Source organism: Octodon degus, unplaced genomic scaffold (assembly GCF_000260255.1).
Source record: "Octodon degus isolate 3935 unplaced genomic scaffold, OctDeg1.0 scaffold00018, whole genome shotgun sequence".
In the NCBI taxonomy this organism is placed as follows: Eukaryota; Metazoa; Chordata; class Mammalia; order Rodentia; family Octodontidae; genus Octodon; species Octodon degus.
Window position 1 is genome coordinate 21,858,900 of NW_004524594.1, and position 15,792 is coordinate 21,874,691.

Consider the following 15,792-nt stretch of genomic DNA (forward strand, 5'->3'; position numbering starts at 1 on the left):
TGCAGAGGATGTGGGACGAGGAAAAAGAAAACAGAGCAGCTACAGCTGTGGGAGTAACCAAGAACACTTGGTACTAAAGAACACCCTGTTTTTGTGTCCTTGCTCCCAGATGCCTAGCAGGTTCTCACATATAGCCTAAACATTAATCTTGGACACATACAATGGGATCTTGTTATGTTCACCTAAAGTAACTCGAAGGCTGAGACTCAAGATATATAAAAATAAAGACCGAAGGCGGGCGGCAGCCTTTTTGCTCGAGCCCTCGCTTTGCTTGCACTGAGTGTCCGTGTGTCTTTGTTTGCAGTCGGCGCCCATGAATCTTTCCCAACAGATTATAAGCACACATTATGAAGGCTTCTTATTCACCTACTATTTGTATGTTTATTGTCTACCTTCCCTCAATATCACTGGAAAAACTCAGTACCCAGCACTTGAAAATCACTTGCTTTAAGCACTTGCTCAGTAGGGAATGGGGCGGGTGCTGGGGGAGTCCCAAGGAGAGACCTTCACCTACCTGTAGCCTCCGTAGGAACCGCTCCAGGGCAGGCCTGCCCACTGACCGGATCTTGTTGCGATCAAGGCGGACTCGAGCATCTGGGCGCCCATCAGAGCCTGTGGTGGGAGTGACTGTAACAAGTCCCTCGCCAGCCTCCAGCAAGACCCTCAAGATCACAAAGCGAGCCTGCATGTGGGCCTGCCACACCGGGGAGAAAGGAGGCATTTACAACTATGATATAGTGTATGTCAGTTATTATTGTCATTTTATTCTCCTCCCCACTGTGGGTTCCTTTCTGCCTAGTCATCCCCAAATTGTTCTTCCCACCTCTGCTCACAGGGAGGAACAGGGAGGCCATTTCTAGGTGCCTTGTGTTTTCCCGTGTCACCTACCACACCCTCCACTGCTCCAGACAGCAGCTGCCCTGAAGGCCTTCACCACCAAGAATCAGAGGTCTTTCTCTTCTCTAATGTTTTTTGGTTTTTGCTGTCGTATTGAGGATTGAATGTAGGGCTTCACACATGCTGGGTACATGTTCACTGCGGAGCTACATTCCCAGTCCCTTTTTATTTTTTGAACTAGGGTTGGGCCGGGGAGATGGCTCAGTGGAATAAGCACTTTTGTGGCAAGTGCAAAGGCCTGAGTTTAATCCCCAGTTCTGCCAAAAAAAAAAAAAAAAAAAAAAAAAAAAAAAAAAAAAAAAAAAAAAAAAAAAAAAAAAAGAAAGAAAGAAAGAAATAGGGTCGGGGCCAGGGAGATAGCTCAGTGGAATAAGTGCTTGCCTGGCAAGCACAAGGTCCTGAGTTCGATCCCCACTACCATCAGAAAAAAAAAAAAAAAAAGAAAGAAAAAGAAAAGAAATAGGGTCTTGAAAAGTTGCCCAGGCTGGGTCTGATGGAGACCACTGTTTTATTTTATTTTTTTTTTTTGCTTTTTGGGGGGTACTAGGGACCAAACTCAAGGCCTTGCCACTGAGCTATCTCCTTGAACCAGTGGAGACCACTATGAAGCAGCTTTGAGCAGGAATTAATGTTAACAATTGGCTTTTCATGTTTACATGTGAGTTTGCCAGAGCTCTAGGCCCCTTGCCTGGAGATGGACAGCTAGAACTCACCGTAAGTAAACCTCTAATGAGTCACTGGTCTCCACTGAGGCCTGTATTGGCCTGTGAAGTTTGGATGCCTCAAAGGACAAGATAAGGCCACAGCTGAGGAGGTTTGGCTTCAACCTTAATTAACTAAAAGGAGACTAGAGCTGCAATTTCTCTCCTCTGGAGAAGGCCTTTCTGGAGATAACAAAGTTCTAAATTAATACAATGTACTACTTGGAGAAGTTCTTAAAGGGATTCCCAAGTCCTGCCCAGAATCCTACATTTTCTCCAATAGTCCCCTCCTTTGTTAGCTAACAAAATAAATCTGGGCTTCCTAGAGAAGTTGTCTTAACCCAGGGAATCGTGAATTCTGTGAGAGGGTTTCAATCCTCCTGGAACCCTAAAATCATTTTATTTGTCTCATTTATTTAAGTCTTCACTGTCCACTCATTTGGAAGATTGTGGGCCTAAACAGCCCGTAATAACTAGGGAATAATGTTAATGCAATAGGGTTCAAACTTGTGATTCTTTGCCTTAATCTCCACAGTAGCTGAGATTCCAGGTGTGGCACCAGGCTCAGCTCTCTTCTGCAGTCTTGTTGGTCTTCAACAATGTGACTGTGTATTTTTCAAATGATGTAAAATGGGCTCAAAGAAGTGAAGTACTAGCTTAGGGTCACACAGATGGTAAAGGAAGGGCCAGGACACAGCTCTAAGCTTCCAGAAACTAAAATGTGTATTCTTTTCTTTTGAGCATATGGTTCTGTTTTGGGGGGTTGTTTTTTCCTTAGGTGCCGGGGATTGAACCCAGGACCTTTACACTGAACTCTACCCCCAGTCCTGTAGCCTTTCTTGATTCTGATTTTTTATTTTTATTTTGAAACAGGGTCTTGCTAATTTGCTCAGGCTGGGCTTGAACTTGTGATTCTCTTGCCTCAGCCTCCTAAGGTGGGGATTACAGGCAAGTGCCCACTATGTCTGGCTAAAGTGTATATTCTTTTGATACCATAAGTTGAAAAAAAGCACATAATTCATTATTTCCAAAGCACATAATTCAGTGGCCAAGTCCAATGGCTTTGGAGGAAGATTGTGTGTAGATTTGAATTCTGGCTCTACCTTACCAGAAAGTTAATTAATCTGTTTCAATTTCCTCATCTCCAAAGTGAGGATAAAACAGTATCCACCTCCTGGGCTTGAAACTGGGAGCAACGGTTAACTGACATGAGGTGATAAGCACCATGCATACAGCGCCACATGGTATGTGACCTGCTACAGTAGCACTAAAATCACCTGACCTAATTCACCCTGAAGGGTAGCCAGGGAGAAATTACTGCTCATTTCAGTCAGGGAAACAGACGCTTTCATAGCAAGCACGTGACTTGCTGCACTAGCAGTGGAGTCTGGGATTAAACCAATTACATCTGCTTAGGGGCATAGTTGTCCCATCTGAGGGCTCTACCTGGCCCTACCTGTCGCCAGTTGGAAGCCTCTGGGGTATAGAACTCAAGAGCCAGCAGCCCTGCCCGGACCATGTTGAGCCAGTTCACATAGATCACGTCTTCGGCATCAGCTCCCTCAAAGCCAAAGATCCTGGGGAAGGGAGAGGTGGCAAGGATGAGAAGGGCTCCGCCCTCCGGGGTGACACCTTCCCCCACCCCTCATGCCTGCTGCTCCTACTCCAGCACTTGAGGGTTGAGGCAGAGGTAGAGGCCCACACTCTCGGCACGGCACTCTTCATAACTCGAGGCAATGGTGCTGAACTTGCTGTCCCATGTCTCCCCACTCCGGTACCAGCTCCGAATCTGGTAGGAGAGACCAATGAATGAGGACCCACTGTGCTCACCCTCTCAACACCTGGGCCCCACAAAAGCTGTCCGCACCTGCTCTCCAGTCTCTGGGTTGATCACTGTCTCTGGGTCAAAGTTGAATACTCCTTTCTCATCCTGCAGGAAAAGGGTCATCATGAAAAATAGGGTCAGCAAGAGAGGAGCCCTGAGCCCCAGAGCCCTAGGTCATGGAGTGGCTTAGAAAGGCTAGTGTGGAGAGACAAGTGGATGGCAGAAGCAGCAGGCCCACTGCCATGCGTTACCTATAGTGCTGAGGCCTGGGATACTGGCTGCTTCCCGTGAGCCTTGGGAGTACAGGTGCCCAGCCCTCCACCTAGAATCCTGACTTGCAGGTATGGAGGCATTAGCCACTCTCCCTGCTGCAAAGGGGGCAAGAGAAGACCAGACAGCACCTTGGGAAGTTGTGCAAAGACCCAGACCTGAGGTTTCTAGATCCTGATCAGATAGATGCTCTAGTGGGAATAGAGGCAGCCTGGGCACTTCTCCCCACACTTCCAGGCCCTCTCTCAAGTTGCCAAGTATATTTCAGGAATTATCCGTTTTATCTTCACTTTGTCCGCTTAAGTCCTCCAAGGAAGGCTCTATCGTTACCTCATTCATAGATGAGGAAACCAAGCTTAGCAGCAGCCCCAAACTGTACTGTGTACACTGTCTCTTCACATCCACACTGATTTGCTGAGAGCATACTCTGTGCCAAGGCATCCTATCCACCTTCATTTTTATTCATACCAACAGCCCCTAGGGTAGGGTCAGGAACACTGTTGCCTGGATGAGCTGACAGAGGCTTGGTTACGAGAGTCAACTTGTCCAATGTTACAACATGGACAAAGCCTGGACAGGACCCTTTCAGCTGCTTTCCGCATGCTCTTGACTTCCCAGGCTCACTCTGCTCCATCCTGCCCCTTCCAAGGAAGCTGCCCACCTACAGAGCAGGCCGGACCCAGAACCAAACAGCCCCTCATCATTTCGTCCATGTGGCTCCCTGCTGGAGGCCTTCGAGCTTCTCACCGTTAGGAAGGCTGTTTATCTTTCTCTTCTTTCCCTTATTTTCTGTGAAACGGGGCTGGCTCTGTGCTTCTTACCTGTGCAAAGAGCTTGCCGCTGCCATGGCCCAGTAGTTCATGAAGGCCCACCTGCACGTCAAAGGAGGGCCCCTTCCAACGGGTATACAGGTCCTGCCGAGACAAGAGGGAGAGCCGCTGTCAGCTATCCTGCCACAGCCACCCACCCCCAATGTCCTGTGTTCCCAGGTTGAAGGCCCATCATGGTGTCCATGCCAAGTGGGCACATAGCCCATGGCCCAGCTCATTCCTGCAAGGACCTGGGAGGGAGGGATGACCTCCACATGTGACCAATGAGGAAATGGAGGTCCATGGGGCACATGGCCACAGTCAGGAAGTGACAAAGGCAGGGCCAAAGCTATCCTCTATTCTTGCCATAGCACCGGGCGGTCAGACTTCTTAGATTCATTGAAGCCAGACCCTTGCACTGCTGGTGCCCACCTTGTCCTCCTCCTCCAGGAATGTCAGCTTCTCCCGCTGCGTGGTATAGGCAACCGCTAGCACATTCCCCAGTGACACATTCTTAAAGCCTTCTGTCTGCCTCAAGTCATCATCTGGTAGGAAAAGCAGGAGGGGACCAAAGAGAAAGGCAAAGGTCAAAGGTTACACAGCAGGAGGAGGAGACTAGGAGGGCGAATGGCAGTCTGCCACCAGCCTGGGATGATAGCTGCCACATCAGGTTCACTGTCATAGTGTGAGTCAGAGGGTGGTTCCCATGGGTTTAGAGGATACCGTGGAAACTCACAGTTGGGGATGTTGATGCCAGCAGGGATGCCAGAGCCTGCGAAGGTGAGCACATCCAGGGAGGTGAAGTCTGGGGTGAGGAACTTGTCCTTCTCAAAGGCCGGGGGCCAGGGCAGTTCCTTCAGCAGCTGTTCTGCACTTGCTACCAGTCGCTCAAACTTTGCACTCATGGCCTTGTTTACCATGGCCACGAAGCCTGCAAGAAAGTGAGGGTTGTGGCTTGGCCAGGTTCAAGGAGGGATCCCACACCACCCTATTCAACCCTTCCAGGCACTACATGTATATTAAATGCCTGCTGTATGCAGCGGCCCTGAGCTGACAGATGGGGACAACAGTGACCCATGCTTGGGCCTACAAGATCAGGTTCCAGGAAGCAGAGCTGTGGGTATGAGAAGTCTTGGCCCTCTCAAGCCCCTAGGCCTAGGTCCACAGCTCAGAAACGCACTTTGGTGAGCTGCTGGTACCTTCTCTTCTTCCAGGCTAATCCCTGGCTACAGCAGCTCCTTGTCTGGAGCTGGGAAGATGAAGGTGGGCAAAGCTAAGTCTAAATCCTCAAGATGAAAGCTCTGTCTCAGGCAAGTGGCTCCTGTGCGGACAGGGGCCAAGGCAGCCTGGGATGACAGCTGCTGAGTCAGGTTCACCGTCATGGTGTCTGCTCTGGTCACCAAGTGCAGCACTCTGCATGTGTGACCTCACGATGCTCAGATACCGGGTTGTTTGGTTTATGGTCACAGAGCCAGGGGTGGGCAATTCTAAGCCAGGCTTAGAATGTTCATGTGTCTGCCTGGAGCCTATGTCCTGACAAGACACCAGAACCAGCACAGCAAAGGACTCAAAGCCCCATGGGGTTCCTGGGCTCAGTCACCTACCAATAGATAAAAATCTTCATAGGATGGCAACATGTAAACAAGTCCATATAGACAACCTACGTAGCTTTGTGCAACCGTGCCTGGGGTGGGATAAGCACTATTTATTTTCCGCAGCTGTTGTCATGGTTATTTCTACCGGGAGGTGGAGGAGAGGACTCTAGGGGACTCTTGTAAGCATGAACATGGACCTGGGAAGAAGGGACTTCTTGTATCCCCAGCAAGTACCTTCGAACTCTCCTCGGGAACCAAAGGGATCACGGTAGCTCTCGATGAATCCGATGTAACTGGGGGAGAGAAAGGCAAAGATGGAGAAGGGCAAGCACAAGGGGAGACAGGTGAAGGCTGGCACCTCACCTCTCCACAATGGGGCCCTTGTCCTGAATCCAGAAGCGGGAGCCCCTCTTGTGGGCCTCGATGGAGCCCTGGGTGAAGCTCTCCACATACTGGGCCAGCATCTGCTCCTGGTGGCTGTTGGCTGCGTAAGCCTGAGGGGTGAGCAGAAGCCTGTCAGCCTTGGGCCATTCAGATTCCCAAACCCCATTTGCTGCCCAGAGGGGTGCTGAGCCTATAGCCTTCAGCCAGTCCCACCTTGGCTTTCTCCAAGTGCTCTACGACCTTCTGGAGGATGGGAGCATAGTCTCCCCGGGTCACACGGAAATGGTTCCCTTGAAATTCATAGCTCTTCAGTTTGGAAGTCACTTCGGAGACTGAAGCAGTATCTGAGGAAAGAGGGCTGCCTCAGGGAAAAGGCCAGTGCAAGGCATCTTAGCAGCCTTTCCACCATGCAACACTCCTACTCTAAGATCTTTAATGGCTCCCTACTGTCAACAGAAATTAACACAAACACTCATTTCCCCCCCTAAAAAAACACTTAAGAAACAACACTGTGAGTGTTTTACATGTGTTAACTCATTTAAACCTCATACTGATCCTGGCAGAAGGGGGAAATTACTTCCCTAGGTAGCCCAGTCTGGCCTCAAACTCGGAGCAATCCTCTTGCCTCAGCCTCCCAAGTGCTGCAATTACAGATATGTACCACTGTGCCCAGCTAGTAAGTTTGTTTTCTAAGGTCACATGGCTAGCAATTTGCAGAGCAGGGATTCAAACACAGTACAGTAGGTTGTACTTTAAAAACAACAACAACACATCCCAAAAGTATTCATTACAGTCTTTATAATTAGGCAATAGGCTGAGAAGTAGAAGCTCTGATCTCAGAAGAAGCTGCAGTGAAGGGAGGAAGGGGCCACCAGCCAAGGAATGCAGTCAGCCTTCAAGAAGCTGGAAAAGGCAAGGAAACACTCCCCTGAAGGCAGCAGAAGGAACGCAGCTCAGCTGCCACCTTGAATTTAGACTCTGAACCACCAGAGTAAGAAATAGCTATGTGGTGTTTTGACCACTAAATTTATGATAATTTGTTCCAGAAGTAATGAGATACGATACACTGCTATATTCTGCTTGCTTTCTCCAATTAACAAAATATACAGCTGTCCCCCTTTATCCACCAGTGATATATCCCAAGGCCCCCAGTGGATATCTGAAAGCAAGGGTAGTACTGAACCCTGCGTCTACATTTTTTCTTATACATACAAACCTTTATTTAAAAAGCCCTTTAGCTTATAAATTAGGCACTATAAGGAATTAACAGCAATAACTAATCAAAATTAAAACAATTTTAACAGTAGATCATGTTATTTAAAACAAATGGACTTGTACAGCAATTAACCACTAAGAAGAATATATGCAGTGTATTATTTGTTGAAACTGTACTTCCGTTTGATGTGAAACTGTCTCATTGCTGTTTATCAATAAAACTTTGAAAAAAAAATTAAAAAATAAAAAATAAAAAATGAAACAAATGGAGCCAGGTATGGTGGCACACTTCTGTAATCCCAGCACTTCTCAAGGAGGAGGATTGAAAGTTTGAGCCCAGCCTGGGCAACACAATGAGATCTTGTCTGAAATTTTAAATTTTAAAAAGTAGCTGGGGAAGTAGCACAGTGCAAAGACCCTGGGTTTAATCCCTAGTACTGCAAAGCTAAACTAAACTAAACTAAACTAAACTAAACTAAACTAAACTAAACTAAACTAAACTAGACTTAAACTACGCCACACTTAAAATAAAATACACTAATGAACGATTTACTTCTGGCAATTTCCCCTTCTGTATTTTTGGGCCATGGCTGACCCCAGGCTTGTGACTATGGCAGAAGTGATGTCATGTGGCTCTCCAGGGACACTTACTCTTGGAGCTAAGCCACTGTGGACTGTATGAAGATGCCACACGAGGTACTTTGGTGGACACTTCCAGGTGAGGTCACAGCCTATGGCTGGTGTCTACAGGTGAACCTTCGGGTGACTCCAGCCCTCTCCATGGTTCAGACACTCAGCCAAGAACCAGATGTTCCTACTATGTGCTCCATCCAACTCCTGACCCACAGAGGCTGTGAGCGCAAAAGGTGGTTTGCACCCCTACCTGTTGGGGATGTCACATAGCCACAGATAAGGGATACACCCAGGCAGCCAGGTTTTGGAGCCATGCTCCTTTTTTATCCCTTACAGTGCTTGGAGTTGAACCTCAGACATTGTGACTACTATGCAAATGTTTCACTGCTTTATCACTGTCTGATCCAGATCCTGTGCCATAAATACAAGCCTAGCCTCTACTCTGTGGGATCTCCTGAACTCGTATCCTTCTTTTCCCTGGTCAAATCAGACTGCTTGCTGGTCCCAAAGCTTCCCCACCATGCTGCTGTGACTTGTGCCCTTCTCTTCTCCTGGGGGATAATCCTCACATACTCTCATTTATTCTGCTCAGCACCTACTAAGTGCTAGGCACTGGGGAGACAAGCATGATGGAAGTACCCAGCCCTTCCTCCTGGGAGGCTCACAGTCCAGTAGGGAAAACACAGAAGTGACTGGGAAATTACTGTGTGTGCTCATGGGAACAGAGAGGGGTGGCACAGAAGACAGGGAAAGGTCTCGGTAAAGATGACTTTGTCACCTGGCCTGGACAATGAGTTGACTGGATGAATACTAAACGTGGAGGTGGAAAGGGGTTCTGGGTAGGAAGGGGTCAGAGGTTGTACCACGGCCTGGAGAGAAGATGTGGGAACGGAAGCTGTGGGACACAAAGTCTGAGCTGGCTGGGGGCTGTCAAGTTTCTTGATATAAGGGCAAGTTGGGCATGGTGGCCCATGTCTGTAATCCCAGCACTTGGGAGGCTGAAGCAGGAAGGTCCCCATGAGTCTGAGGTCAGCCTGGGCTACATAGTGAGTTCAAGGCCAACTTGAACTATATGCCAGGGATTGGGGGGTTGTGGGCAAGTAAAGAAGGGTTTCTTTTCTGTCCATATTGTGTCCTTCTGCCCTCACCTCAGATCCCTCAATACTATCACTCCCAGTCCACATAGTTTTGGGAAGGGCTGAGCTTGTCCCTCGGTTCCAGGGAGGGCTTGAGATGAGAGAGAGACAATCAGACTTGTCAGATAACAGAGGACTCCAAATGGAGACTACAGCCACTCCCAGGTCTTATGCAGGAACTCCTGGGAAAGCCAGAAGAGCCAGGTCTCTGTAGAGTGGCTGGTCTGTAGAAGACGCTGGGAGAGAGAGCAGGGTCTGACCCACCTGCACTGAGTACGGAAGCCAGCCGCACCTCGTAGCAGGGCTTCCCTTCCTGGTCCACTTCCTTGAAGAGACGCGTGTTGTAGGCACTGAGGTTCTGGAAAAGACCAGGGTGGGGTTTGGGGCAAGAGTGAGGTCTGAAGAGGGCAGGAGCATGGGAGAAGGGGAAGCAGGATGGCCCAACAGACGAGGGTCTCCAAGAATCTTCCCAAGCTGACTGAGAGGGCGAGCGAGTGTGGCTAGTTGGGGCTGACTGCCCTGCCCTGCTCTGCATGCTGAGCACTAACTCAAAAGCATGGACTCAATAATGCCAGGCACTGCATGACCTCGGCCAACACAAGGCTTCCTGAGGCAGGAACCATTTCAGACACACACCAGGGCTACATAGGTGGTGAGCAGCTAAGTGACACATGGGCTCCAGAGCTCTAGCTTGGAAGTGTAGCTCTGATATTCTGCTTCATCCTGCCTGTCCTGGCTGTCATCATAATGTGACGGGTAGGGTTGCTCTATCCCAGGTACACCTGGTAGATCTCTGTCAAGTCTTAGTTTGTGCTAGGCTGACACACTTGTACCAAGAATTTCCAGAGTTTCTTCCACCTCAAAGACCCAAGATGCCCATGTCTCTGGGAACAAGCTGAGACTCACGGGCAGATATCAGCAACAAGGAAGCTGGGATAAGGAGGCCGCCCTGACAACTGCCCTGAGGATAACCACCCTGAGTCCCCAGTCCCCAAACCTGGGAGTCCAGAAAGTCTTGAGCCAGTTTGGCATCTTCCATGGTGCAATCCCCAGAAAAATAGGTGGTGATTCCCTGTCAGGAAAGAGAAGGGATGTGGGAAAGAGCAGCTGCTAAGGTCAGGGGCTGGGCATCTGCAGAGAAGGCCGGAGGATTCCTTCCCAGGCTTCCTGCACCTGGGCCCAGCAGCTTCCACCCCTCCATCATGGTTCAGGGGAGAAGCTGTAAAACAATCATCTTGGGCCTAAGGCTAAGCCCCTAAGGCTTGCCATGTCTTCTCCATACAAAACACAAGCAGCCTCCAGAAGCAGGAGGAAGCCTAGGCACCCATCTTCTCCACATCCCTTTCTCAGTGCCCCCTACCTCCCAGTTCTTTTCTCTAGATTTCACTGGTTTTGTTTTTGGTTGTCTCTCTCCTCACCCCCGACCCACCCCCGCAATACTGGGGATCAAACTCGGGACCTTGCACTTGCCAGGCAGGCGCTTACGCTGCTGAGCTATCTCCCTGGCTCCTCCCAGTTTTTTTCTCCTTTCCTCCTCCCACACAAAGCATCTTGGGAGGTCAGATGGGAGAGGCTTCCGAAACCATTCCCCCAGGTTGCTCCCCATTTTACAGATGATAACACTGAGGTTCACAAAGGGGAAGACCTCCGCTTCAAGAATGGGAGGCAGAGCCCACTGTTTTATCATCAGCTGCCCTTTATAGCAAGGGGCCTAGAAGGACACCCTCCTTCCAAGCTCTTAAGGACCTCACCTCCTTCCCCAGCCCGAGGTGCCGAAGCCTGGGCTCCAGAGAGAACATAAGCTCTCCACAGGTCTGCCAGAGGGCTCTGATTTCTTCTGGGTACTGTTGCATGGCCTCGCTCCCCAGGATCACACGTTCCAGCTTCTCCTGCAGGAGTAAAAAGGCCATTGGCCCAGCACCCCCAAACCTGCCCTCCAGAGCTTCCTCCATTTCCTAGCCTTTCATCCATACTCTAAGAACCAAGGATGTGATCCAGGGACCAACAGCACTGATAGGGCCTAAGAAGTATCAAACTTTAGCCCCTGCTAAACCAGATGCTGCATTTTGACATCACAGGCAACACATGCAGGCAGTATAGTCTGAGAATCCTTCATGCACAAACTCTACCTACGCAGTACCTGGTGAGACTGAGTGACCTCCACACTCACACAGCATGGCAGTGACAGGGCCAAGGCTCTGCTCAGCTCCTCTGACTCCGCTGGGGGTCCTTCTGCTGCCTTCCTTACTCCCAACCCGGAGGCCCTTGTTCCCCACCTTTCCCAACTCTCCCTTAGCTCACCTTGGGCAGGTTAGGAACAAACTTGGTGTCACCAAAGGACTTGTAGTTGCCCATATTGGAGTAGACCCCTGCAGCATAGACCAGGAATGCCTGAGGGGGGAGGTGGCATCATTAGACACCTGGCAAGCATAGACTCCCCGCCCCAGGGAAGGCTCCCACAAGACAAGAATGCTGGGTCAAACAGTATGGGTGAGGCTGGGAAATCTCCAGGCAGGGCCTAGGTTATGGGAGGCCCCAGTCAGACCCAATGTTACTTTCACAAACCAATCTTCACTCCCTCATGGTCCAGCCAAACTGGTCTTAACAGTGTGCAAACACACCCAGGCATCTATTCACCTTTGTTTCTGTTACCCCCACCCCGCTCCCATACCCTCCCAGCCACCTGTGGCTTGTACATCCTTAATGCTCAGTTTCAACATGACCTTTAATTGGACAAAAAATACACAACAAAAACAATGAGACAAAAAAAAAAAAGAAAGAAAGAAAGAAAAAAGAAAAAGAAAACAAAAAAACAGGAGACAAACAGAACATTTAATATTCTTCCCAGAGTCATGCAATGTGGTAGAGAACCAATAATTCCGGACTCAGGCCTCCCTCCTCATTCCCACCTTGACTCTTTCCTTAGCCTTCTCTGAATATCTGTTAAAATCATTGCAGCCACCATTTATCCTGAAGAAGGCACGGTTCTAAGTGGGTCACTACAAGGTAGGAGGTACAGAAAACCCACATGCATATCTTACAGTTGAAGACTGGACCTCTGCGAGAGGCGGTTCCAGAGTTTATAACCTTGGGTCTAGTCCTTCACTTACTCCAAAATAAGAGACTGGTTCCTCACACCCAGAAGCCACTCAGAAAATGAATGTTGACCTGAGCAAACTGACCTGATACTCCTCCTCTGTGAGGCCCTCAGCCAGAGCATGTTGGCGCAGCTGATCAGGGTCCTGGGCCCGAAAGAGGCGGCTGAGCAAGGCATAGATGTAGGGGGCCTCAGGGGAGGTCTGCAGTAGCACAGTCAGGCCTCCATACCAGGCAGCCCGGGACAAGTGGTGGGCATAAAGGCGCTCTGTGGGTGACAGCAGGCGGAAGGCCTCACGGCAGTCCAGGGTAGACACACCAATGTCATTGGGTAGGATGTACTGGGTATCCGCCATAGGCTCTGTGGGGAACCATCACCATCATCACAACCATCAGATAGCATGCACTGGCTGCACACCCAGTGTGCCCTAACTCCCATGAGCCCGTATCATCCTTCCGAAAGTCCTGGAGCACCAGATGCGCTGAGACTCAGGGAAGGCTAAATAACTCACCAAGATTACAAAATACACTAGTGGGCCATATTTGACCCCCTCGACTTTAAGGCTGAATCCAATAACCTAGTACTACAGATAGGGAAACTGAGGCCATACGGCAGTTTTACTTAATCACACAATGGAGAGGGCAGCAGTTGAGATCCTTAGGTTCTAACCCTGGCCGGGTACCAGATTTTTAAAAATCAAGCAAATTGCTTTATTTTTCTGTACCTCTCTTTTTACCTCTGTGAAAAGAATGACCATCTCCCAAACCTCAACAGGAGGGTATGCAAATTAGGTAAGCTCAGCCTTAGGCAGGATGTACCCACCACAGCAAGGATCTTCCTGGTGCACTTTTCTTTCCTTAGGGCTCGCGGCCATCTGTCGCATTCGCATCCTTTCTACTACATTTCTTCAATCTTCTCGCTTTCTCCTCGTGTTCGGCCAGGGGAGCCACAGAAACCCACAACCCATTTTACAGATAGGGAAACTGAGACTTGGCCAGGTCAAGCAACTTACCAAAGTTCTCAAAGCTCGGTTGGGACACGGAGGTCTCCCAACCCACAGCATTCTTCAAGCCTCCTTTCAGACCGGAAAGGAATGTCCGGTCTCCCCGCCCCCGCCCCCGCCCCCAGCTCCGTCCCTATAGCAGAATCCCCCGGGTTCTAAAAGAGATGTTAACTCTTGCTGTCCTGAACGCTCCCGGGCTTCGAGGTCGAGAGAGATGCTGAAGAGTGTAGCAGAAAGGGAATAATCTTGCGCTTTGCCCAAACTCGCTCTAATTTCCTGAAAAATGATACCTGGAAACCCCGAAACGCAGGCGCCGCGCCTCACCTGCAGCTGCTGCTCCGTTCGCAAACTCACTTCCTGCTTCCGGCTACCCCATTCACTGGGGCTCCGCAAGCTCCGCCCCCACTGGCCAATTGCCTGGCCCTGGGACCCAGACGGGCAGTGACTTCAGCCAATGGGTTCGTAGAATCGAGCCCCTCTCATCCGCCCCAACCACTGCCCTCCCCCGGAGCTCTGGGTGGTTCTAGGCTGGGTTACAGTGGCCTTGGCCTTTTGTCCTCCCGCTATGCTTGCCTGTAGCCCAGCGCCTTGGTGCCGTGGCTGTGTCCTGGTCCAGGCAGACGAAACTGACAAGGTCCCTGAGCCCGGACAAGGCTGGTGTGGGTGTCATGGGTGGAGCACTCAGGACCTCCCCACAAGACAGCCTCACGTCCCAGAACTCAGCTTTGCAGGTGGGAACCTGCACAATGGAAGTAATGTGGCTTTCCCTGGGTCTGGGGAGGAGATTGTTCGGAGATATTGGGGCACCCGGCGCTGGAATCCAAGCCACGGACGGACTAGCGGGCTAGGGCCCACCTAAGGTGGTCCTACCAGAACCGGGATGCAGAGGAACGAACACTCCCAGGGCTTCACCGCGGTGCCACAGACTCGCCAGGGGCATGGGGGCCGCCGCTAAACATTTACAAGCCTCAGTTTCCCTGGCACACAAGGGCGAGGGCAAGGAGGAGCTAGTGGTTTCTTGGTGTTTGCCGGGTGTTCCATACATGAGAAATTCCCCTGCGTTCCCTAAAAGACAGTCCGTGGCCGGCCGAGGCAGTCCTGAATTCTGCTCCCCCAACTCGGGAGTGACTGGGTACTGCCCATAGAAGTGGTTGGTGCTGGCATAGTGGGAAGCGTTGCGAGGGCCACCGTTCAGAATTAAGGCAGAGCCAGGTCGCTTAGAGGGACAAATCTGGTTTCTGTCACCTACTGGCTGTTTTACCTTATGTGGGTCACTTTATTCTTCCAAACTTGGCTTCATTGATTGAAAAACGAAACTAATGGAATCCATTCCGAAATATTGTAGGCTTCAGTGACTGTTGGCTGGGCACAACTGTCCCTAAGGGTGTATGTGGTGGTGAAGTGTTTGGGAACTGAAATTCCTGCGCTCTCCTTGCCATGCCAATTTCTCATTCATGGAGGTGCCCAAGGTCCCGCTCTGCACAAGAGTGCTACTAGTTGTTGGCTCTGATGAGGGCTGTCATTGTAAGGGGGGAGTTCAAGAAAGGGGTGTGTCCCTTAGGGATGTCACCTTTTCTGTGCCTCACTTTTCATTCTTTAAAACTGGTATAAAGTTGAAGGATTCAGGTGAAGTTGAAGTTAATGCAGGAGGTTAATGCCCTGGCACCATGTCCCTGGCAGCAGTGGACAGCTCAAGCAAGGAACAGATCCAACAAACTGCACCATCCCATTTTTATGACTGTAGCTAATGTAAGAATATGAGCACTTACTAAGGTCCTTTGCCAGCAGCTTGCCATGGAGAATCTCTTCCAAATGGCTGAGATTCACTGATATCTCTAAGGTCATGCAGCATGTCTTCAGGAGTGCCTAGTCCTATCTGGCTTTCTGACACTATTTGCTCTACACACACACACACACACACACACACACACACACACACACACACACACAGAGTTAGGAAGTCTACTCACAAGAGCAATGGCAATCTCTACCTTAGCTCTTTCCCTGAGGGAATTAGCTAGTGATAGGTGGGGAAGTAAGATCAAGTATCTATGTCATAGGTATGTATCTTCCTTACATTCACAACCGCCTGGGAATGTAGGACAGTTATTCCATTTAATGCTGTAGCAACCAAGGCTCCAAGAACTGGTTGGGGTAACTCAGGGCTGACACCTCCCAGCAATATCTCCCAAGTTTTACCCAATACCCAGGGTGGTACATTTGTCTA

General features: G+C 50.0%; 1 protein-coding gene across 2 annotated transcripts in view; it reads right to left on the reverse strand.

The window, feature by feature from the left end:
* Dpp3 (dipeptidyl peptidase 3) overlaps window positions 1–13,927 on the reverse strand; it is a 24,722-nt gene extending 10,795 nt beyond the window's left edge. Inside the window, exons 1-16 of one of the 2 annotated variants that reach the window (XM_023710793.1) lie at window positions 13,890–13,927; window positions 12,648–12,922; window positions 11,767–11,856; window positions 11,217–11,354; window positions 10,463–10,537; window positions 9,730–9,823; window positions 6,695–6,825; window positions 6,461–6,591; window positions 6,332–6,390; window positions 5,239–5,433; window positions 4,935–5,047; window positions 4,515–4,607; window positions 3,466–3,528; window positions 3,263–3,387; window positions 3,055–3,175; window positions 515–694 (exon numbers count right to left, since the gene is read on the reverse strand). In XM_023710793.1, the coding sequence (XP_023566561.1) occupies window positions 515–694; window positions 3,055–3,175; window positions 3,263–3,387; window positions 3,466–3,528; window positions 4,515–4,607; window positions 4,935–5,047; window positions 5,239–5,433; window positions 6,332–6,390; window positions 6,461–6,591; window positions 6,695–6,825; window positions 9,730–9,823; window positions 10,463–10,537; window positions 11,217–11,354; window positions 11,767–11,856; window positions 12,648–12,917 (1,878 nt within the window). In that variant the 5' untranslated portion in view covers window positions 12,918–12,922; window positions 13,890–13,927. Of the gene's footprint in view, window positions 1–514; window positions 695–3,054; window positions 3,176–3,262; window positions 3,388–3,465; window positions 3,529–4,514; window positions 4,608–4,934; window positions 5,048–5,238; window positions 5,434–6,331; window positions 6,391–6,460; window positions 6,592–6,694; window positions 6,826–9,729; window positions 9,824–10,462; window positions 10,538–11,216; window positions 11,355–11,766; window positions 11,857–12,647; window positions 12,923–13,855 lie in introns of both variants that reach the window. The other variant, XM_004627190.2, reaches the window with a different exon arrangement.
* Window positions 13,928–15,792: the final 1,865 nt, after the last annotated feature.